Below are 8,852 nucleotides of genomic sequence, written 5' to 3' on the forward strand. Positions count from 1 at the left end.
TTGTTGAGCAACATTTGACTTGATAGAAATATCATGACCAAAAGCCATTGGGCAACGACTCTCTCTTGTTCCGATGCTTTGCACGAGTTCACTAGAATTCCAAGGAACACTCCTTTAGAGCTACAAAACATTCCTTAGGTTGATATGTTTAAGGAAGCTTTCCTATGATTGGTGAATTTGTAATAGAATACCAAAGCTCCCCCGTCATAGACCTTTTAATTTGCATCATATCGAAAAAGTCCTTGCACAAGGATTTGTTAGTAGCACTAAACCGATAAAAGACATGCACGAGAAAAAGTTGTACTCAGTTTGAAAAAGGATTGTATCATCCTTAATTATTAGAAAAATGTTTTCAAGTAGAAAATTGCTCATATTATCAAACCAACCTCTAGGAGCTTGTTTTAATATTATAGAAAGCCTTTTTCATTTTGAAAACATAAGTAAAAAATGTTTTACAAAATCGGGAGGATGATTAACATGAATTTCCTTCTAGATGTAACCGTTCAAGAACGTAATATTTATATCCATTTGGAAGAGTTTAATATAATGCATGAGAAAGCAAAAAGCATCCTTATGGCTTCAAATCGAGCTACATGGGCATAAGTTTCATCAAAAACTATGCATTCATGTTGATTATGAACTCTCACAACGAGTCTTATTTTATTTATCAAAACATTTCCAAAAACATCAAGCTTATTCTAAAAGACCAACTAAGGTTCCAATCACTAGATTGACTGAAGCTTTAGGAATAAGTTTCTAAATGTTGTTTCTTTCAAATTGATTTTATTCTTGCTCAGAAAGAGCCTAATTTTCGTTGATGACAACTTCATAAATTCCTTTTGGATCAATTTATGAAATAAAAACCACAAAATTATATACCTTTTTAAGGGAGTGTCGAGTAGCATCTCCCTTAGAAATATCTCCAATTACATTCTGGATAGGACGGTCTTTGACCATTATCTATTTCTTCGGAAGATCCTGATGATCTACATGATTTTCTTCATTATGATCTTGAAATCTATCTTGATCTTGATCGTGTTCTACTTATTGATCTTTATATAAGTTTGTCTTTTCCATAATTCATGGACAATCAAAACCTCCACTTCTACCCACCAGGGTTAATTCAACAGAGGTAGTATGTATGAGTTCTTATGTAGTCACAATCTTTTCGAAAAGAAGTATGTTTAAAAATGTTTTATTTTAAGGTTTTTAAATACCACGCATATAGAAGAATTAAAAGATAATATTGCCTTTGCCACACAACTTACTTAAAAGTGAATTGTGAAATGAAACTTTAATCAATTAGAGCAACTCAAGGGTAAGATTATGGATCTTATAAAAAATCACAAATTCAATGATTTTGCCTTGTTGTTTTATACAAAGAAACTTTTCTCCTTGTAGGAGTGAAATAAGAGAGCTTATTTATTTCTTTAGTTGTATGACTTGAAGAACCACTATCTATATCATATTTTGAATTCAAGTTGTCAAGCATATCTGCATCATAATTTGACTTTTCGACCTCTGGAACCCAAACCATTTTGGGTCCTTTCATGTTAGTGGAGTACATATTATGAGCAAACATATTTCTTTTTTTATATTCAGAGTGCTCTTTATAAAAATGCAAGGGAGGATATTATTGTTTACTTTCATGGTTTTTTTGGATAAGATACAACATATAAATATGGTCGTCTTTATTATAGTAATTGCATTTTTGGGTTTTGCATTTAGATGTTGGTTGGGCATTGCAAATATTGCTAAAGCTTTGACTGGTTTTCTTAGGTTCATAACAATTACCATCCTTACTGTAAGACGCCCTTTGGTTACCTAACAAAAGATACACGTTGCCTATTCCTTTAGTGAATTTATAAAATACGTTTCAAGATCATCAACTTTACTTTTCAAAATGTCACATTGATCACACTTGATAGATTCATATAAGACTTTGTGAGAAGATGAGGAGTTCTGAATCAGATCATTTTGTTTCTCTTTAAGAATTTCTATTTCTTCAAATAAATTTTTATTTTTCAATTCGAGGGAAGAAATAATGTCTTTAGAGATAGATAAAATTTGTTCTAATTTTTACTTGTTTCTTTAGTTAGTTTTTTACACATGTGAAACAAGTCTTTATAAGAAAAATAAGAGGTTACCTCATATTTTTCATTATTTTCCATGTGACAAGTGTTTTCTACTTATTTGTTAGAGGATTCCACATCATTGTCATCCCAAGATATGTAATCTTTCTTAACTTCTTTTCTAGGTTTCTTAGATCTTCTTTGATTCTGGTTTCTTCTCTAGTTTTGAAGGCAGTTTGGTCTTATGCACAAATCTACATACATGCACGTATGAAGACTGCAACAACATATGGACTTAATTTTGATGTTGACAATGCTCTTAAGAGGAGTCTTGTTGTTCAAGGATATGATTTCTCAAGTGATCCTGCTTGATATGTTTGCTTAAGTGACGAGGCTTGATAATATGTTTGTCAAGTGGTGGTGCTTGGTATGTTACTCAAGTGATAATGCTTGATCAAATGAAACCCGATTATCATTGTTATGCTTGGAAATTAAGTTATCTATGCATATCTATGAAGACAACACCTTGTGCCAAGCAAAATTCAATGAAGTCAACAAAGATCTCTGATAAAGTAGTTTACTTAATAATGAAGTTTATTATGAAGACATATCTCAATTCTCGTCAGAATAAGATTCAAGATGATGGTAATCAACATGGAGATATCTCAAGTCTCACTAAGAAGACTCAAGTTCTTGTGTGGTGTTCAAGTCAAAGTTAATAATGTCAATACTTGAATCTTTAAAGTGTAAAAGATAAGAAATTTGAAATATCGTCTGATTATGCGAGTCTGATTGATTAATGTCTTCTAAAGATACAAGGGTATTTTTGGAAGTATTGTGGCTAAATTAAACACACACACACACACACACTCTCTCTCTCTCTCTCTCTCACACACACACACACACACACATTGAGAAGCCTTTAATTTTTTTAACCAAAAAATATTTTTGGGACCTAACCAGTTGTTTAGGGGACTCTCTGTTTGATTATGAGTCTTTTTTACCTGTCTAATCGATTAGATCATATGCCTAATCGATTAGATGATGCCTAATGGAGTCTATAATTGACTATGACAGTCTCTTACTGATTGGTAACAAGTATATATAAAACCCTTCCATTTTGGGTCTTAATAATAAGTTATTTAAGGTGCCTAATTGATTAGCCTAATCGATTAGGTGTGTTAAAAGACTTGTGAGTTGTTTCCAAATTTATACCACACTATGACCTATAAATATATAGCCTTTCTATCACTTTTTCACATTCATAAAACGCGAAAAATCTTACTTTTATTTTATACTCATCACCTATCTAAATATCTCATATTTTTCACATATTTTAGCCATATTATTTTAAGAGCGTGCTTGAGTCTAGCGAGGAAATTGTTATAGGTTAGAGCAAAATTGTAAATTTACCAAGAGTAGATTTTTCTCTTGAGTAAATAATCTTTCCTTATTCCAAAAAAAATAAAATAAATAATCATTCCTTAGGAATTGAGTATTTTGGTTGGGAGCTAAACCATTTAAAAGCTCTTATTAGTAATCTGGAGATTGGGTTAGTCTTCATTTGGTTTTTCAACCCCAGCATTGAAAAAACTCTCTTTTGGTTCGTGAAGATCAACCACTAAAAATCTCCACAATAGTTCTTGAGTTTAGCCCGATTAAACGCTTTATCAGTTTGAGATCAACCTGGTGTAAACTCTCACTTGGTTTCCGAGTTCAACTTGATATTGAAATCCCACTATGTTTGAGATCATCCCGATTTTGGTTTTGGAGGATAACCCACTTAAAACTCTGTCTTGGTTGAATATTAGCCTACACAAAATTTTGTTTGGTGTGAAGACTAATCGCTTCAAGTCGTATTCATTGTTTGGTTAAAAGTTGGTCAGCAAGTTAATTTCCTTATATTAGGGGTTTAATAGGCATAACCTTATAAACCTTATAAAAGCTCTAAAGCATACAAACCACTCTAAAAAAAAATTATGGTGGATATGATTAAGTCTTTTTAGCCGAACCTGAATAATTCTCCGATGATATTTCTCTTTTCTTATCTCCTTATTTTTTAGTTATTTATTTTTATTTAATTATAATAATTTCGTTTGTAGGCTTTAGTATTTATAATTTTATAAATATATATAATATTTAAAATTTTAGCATTTTTTATATTATTTTAATTTTTATAAAATTAATATATATTAAATCTAAATATAAAATAATTTTGAAGAACTAAAACAAAATTAAAATGATCAAAATGAAATTAGGTTTTTGTAAAGGACAAAAAAGAGAATGCACACCCGAAAACCTAATGAACTATATAAGGTTATCGACTAACATCTTAACCTAGAGTTTTTGGCACAAGAGAAGGCAGGCAACAGCAGAAGCATCAACAAAATGGTTCTCAAGTATGTTTCTCTCCCTGTTCTGTTTCATTCATCTTTCTCATGATGTTTTGATTCTATTCAGTTGTCTATGTTCCCATTCAATGATGTTTCTATCGATTTTTTTTTCTGTCGTTCATAATCATATTATTAGTTTACCCTAATGGATTTACTCTAATGTCTTGTATTTGGATTATTTCTGCTTGGGGTTTAGACTAATGGGTTGTTGATATTGGTGTGTGTTAGGACCGAGCTGTGCCGTTTTAGTGGTGCCAAGATCTATCCTGGGAGGGGAATCAGATTTATCCGAAGTGATTCACAGGTGATAAGAATATGGCTGAGTTTGAAGTTTGTTATTGGGTTCTGAATTTGATTTTTTGGTGATTGGTTGTTTATTTAATGGTTTTTTGTGTTTGTTGATTTATTATTAGGTTTTCCTTTTCGTTAATTCGAAATGCAAAAGGTACTTCCATAACAAGTTGAAGCCATCCAAGCTTACCTGGACTGCCATGTACCGGAAGCAACATAAGAAGGTAAATTCAGCTTGAGTAAAATGGTTTTTAATGGTTCTGTATTTTATCTAATGACAAGCTATCAAATATATACATGTTACTGTGCCATTTTACTATCTCTTATTTTGATGCAATGCGATTTGAAGTCTGTGTTTTGATTTCATACATGCTGATTTTTTGTTTGTGTATGTGCAGGACATTGCCCAAGAAGCTGCAAAGAAGAGGCGCAGAGCTACCAAAAAGCCTTACTCAAGGTCTATTGTTGGTGCAACTTTGGAAGTTATTCAGAAGAAAAGATCAGAGAAGCCTGAGGTTCGCGATGCTGCCAGAGAAGCTGCTCTTCGGTGTGTATTCTTTTTTATTTCATGCAAGGATTAGATAAACATATAAATGTGTATACCATTTCTCACATACTGAAGTCATTATGTTTTTTTTGCAGTGAAATTAAGGAGAGAGTGAAGAAAACCAAGGATGAGAAGAAGGCAAAGAAGGCAGAAAGTCAAGCTAAGGCACAAAAGGGTGTAGGAAAAGGGAATGTTACCAAGGGTGCTGCATCAAAAGGTCCTAAGCTTGGTGGTGGAGGCGGAAAGCGCTGAACACTTGGTGTGTTGGATTTTTGGATAGCTCTCGAGTAGAGTTTTGAAATTTTTGCTTTGATAATTTATTTGTTGGATCAATCTTGTATTTTGTTGTCTTGTCAAAAACTTATTTTGGAAGATTTTTCAGTCACTGATTTTGAGTTTGTATGAATTCTCTTCCATGCTTTCTATTGCTTGAACTATCTATGGCTATGTTTCAGTTGCTTTAGTAAATGATCTCATATGGTATAGTTTCTAATCATTCACAACAGAAATATCAGGAAAATAATTTTACAAAAGGCCATGACTCATGAGTAACTTGCATATATTTGGATTCTGATGAATACATTTCTTTTTGATTTTACAAAACTTAGTGTTACAAAAAATATCATTGTGTCACAATATACGTCTGTTGGATGAATGTTCAGCTCCGCATAGTCCATGTTATGAAATGATGGTTTTCAGAAATGAGGTTTGCCTAAGAAGATAAGTTTTGCTGTAGTTTGTTTGGATCATCCGAGACATTTCCTGAAATTTATTTATCGGATAGATGTTTGAATTGCAAGGGTTGTTGGAAAGCTGAACTGTTGTGGCAACCTCTTTAGGCCAACCATGAAGCAAATGATCTGCATCAAGCTTCTGTCTGGTCCCTAATAGATTGTAACCTTACTATTGGTTTTGTTAAAGGATGAACCAGTGCGAAGTATTTTAGGAGATCCCATGGCGTGCAATGCGTGTGGGAGAAGCCTCCAAGTGGAACTTCAAGTTCATTGTGGATGTTACATTTCGCCAAGATTAATGTATAATTCATGTATTCTTGTGGATTGCTCTGCATGAGAGGTTAAGGGGTCATTATGTTATGGCTTATACTCTAGTTCATTGTCTTAATTTAAAATTATTTATACAAATTTTATTGTTTAGATAAGTCTTGCTTAGGGGTGGAAAATGGGCCGGGTAGGGTTGAGATTTTGTGTTCGTCTATTCAGAAAAGAAGCCGGTTGGTGCGTTAGTCTAGTTATCAAGATTCATAATGATAGGATAATTTATCCTAATTTTTTTTTTATTTTTTAATCTTAAAAATTAATATTTTTAATTAAGATTCTTTTATAAATTAAGATGATATTTTGGATCCAAAGCTCAGTATAATTCAACCCAAGCCTAATATCCAATTTATCAATATTGAGCAGCCAAAGGTTACTCAGAGTGCCCCATAATCAGTATCATTTTAGCACATTTTGTAAGAGTTTGAACATAGAAACAGACATATTTGAGTGCCTGGAACAAGATATATAACAAAAAAAAGTATGCAACTTATCTTGTACTGACAAGTTGTAGTAAGTATGTTTGATACTGAAACAACGCAGTACTTATAAACGGGAGCAACGAGAATCAATGTTTTTTTTTCCACTTGGCTATAAGAAAGACTGAAAATGATAAATTTGAGGGAAGTTCTGATTAAATAAACCTAATGCAGTCACAAAAAATGAATGCTGCTGCATTGTCGAACTCTACAAGTAAAGCAACTGTAGTAAAGCACATTCATTCTGAAGTGGATTACTGCAATGCAATGTATCTTATTGTTTCTAAATCGTTTGAGCTTCAAGGAATTAGTTAGCTGCTTAAAAGAATTCCCTTGTAGTTGTTGGAATGTGTAGTTGTGTTGATCGTATGGTGTTGAATGCATGATTGGATAGAGGGAAATCCTTAATTCTATTAGGTTTTCCATTTCCCCCCTTTTTGATGAATGATTGATGAATATGAATTAATTATGTGATTGTATGAATTATGTGTTGTATTGTGCGAAATTCGTGCACTGTTTTACCATGAGAGTTGTGTGTTCTTGTTGAAGGAGTTGGTATGAATTGGTGTTTATACGTGTGTTATGATTTGGATGAACAAACATGTAAAACTATGATTAATTGATGAAATTGCATGTTAATTGGTGGATAAATGATGTTTCTATGTTACATAATATTTTTCCTATTGTTGTTGATCGATTTGAAGATTGGGAAGGGAAAATAGGAGTTCTGAATTGAACCCCGTGGCCCAAAATGCAGATTATGTTTCTGCTTCAAGGTGACAGGCGTCACCCTCATGACAACTAGATCGTCATGGTCTTTGAGGCGCTGACGGGCGTTAGCTGCTTGACGGGTAGACCGTCATGGTCCCCATACACAATTTTATGGGACGAGCGCCATGGTGATGACATGTGAGGTGGTGTGAGAGGTGACAGACGTCACATTGGTAACGAGTAACCCATCATGCTACCGATTGAGCGATGTTTGCTCAGTTGCTTGAAATTAAGTTGTCGATTCCGATTTTTATTGCTGTGCTGTGATTAGGTTACTGTTTGATCACTGTTTGGAGATATTTTTGTGTTGTTTATTATTGCTTGTTGAATTAATAATTTGTTATGATGTTCTGCATAATTCTGGAAAATGCACGATGATAATTGTGGTGATATTGCATGTTGTTGAAAATCATGCATCATGGTGTACGAACTTCGATCCAGTTTGATGTGCTCTAGTCCGATAATGTGGGTTCAGAAGCGAGTAGCTGATTCTAGATGAAAATCAGTGAAGCATTACTAAAGGTGTTAGTAGCGATTTGATGTGCTCTGGTTCTAAGGTGGAAAATCAGGAGTGAGATGGACTTGTGTTGCCCATAATGATACCACATGCATTGTAGAGTCGTGGTGTTTGTCATACCCCAAAATTCACCCTCCATTTTTCTACCTTTTGATTAGTTTCATTTGCATACATGGAATCATATCATCATCATAACTTTAGCATGACCTTTGCATTATGTCATTGGCTCACAACCATGACCACATTCTTTGTTTAATCTTAACATTAGGGTTTTTTTCATTTTGATTTATTTATCAACTAACCAAAGCATCAATAAGAGATGATACTTGTTTGTTTTCTTGTTCATGTAGGTGATCATGCCTTAATTCAACACAAATCAAAAGGTCATTTTGGTCAAGAAAGATGCAAGTGTGGTTCATTGATTCAAAGGTGGTTCATGTGTTTATTTCCATGCCATTTCATCCAATCTTCAAGCCATCCTCAAGATCATTCAAGCCTTAATCAAGTTTTATTTAAGGGATGTTCATTCCATAATCATTTTGACTTGGAATGCAAGAGAATTTCAAGCTTGCACAAGTTGCATAAGTTTGATTGACCTAATTTGCAAGTGTGGCTTACTTTTGGTCGAAATCCCATAACTTCTTCAATTTTCAACCAATTGACAAGCTTTTTTGAGCCAAATGTTCCTAATGAGTTCCTCTACAACTTTGCTTCAAGTATCAAGCAT

The 8,852-nt window shown here is 33.3% G+C and overlaps 1 protein-coding gene across 1 annotated transcript; it reads left to right on the forward strand.

Moving 5' to 3' along the window:
• Positions 1 to 4,325: 4,325 nt before the first annotated feature.
• LOC127098286 (60S ribosomal protein L24) lies at positions 4,326 to 5,771 on the forward strand. The gene is made up of 5 exons (XM_051036834.1): positions 4,326 to 4,471; positions 4,694 to 4,769; positions 4,879 to 4,980; positions 5,155 to 5,303; positions 5,399 to 5,771. The coding sequence occupies exons 1-5, from the start codon at positions 4,461 to 4,463 to the stop codon at positions 5,553 to 5,555; spliced, it is 495 nt and encodes a 164-aa protein (XP_050892791.1). The 5' UTR covers positions 4,326 to 4,460; the 3' UTR covers positions 5,556 to 5,771.
• Positions 5,772 to 8,852: the final 3,081 nt, after the last annotated feature.

The sequence above is a fragment of the Lathyrus oleraceus genome, chromosome 6, assembly GCF_024323335.1.
Source record: "Lathyrus oleraceus cultivar Zhongwan6 chromosome 6, CAAS_Psat_ZW6_1.0, whole genome shotgun sequence".
NCBI lineage: Eukaryota > Viridiplantae > Streptophyta > Magnoliopsida > Fabales > Fabaceae > Lathyrus > Lathyrus oleraceus.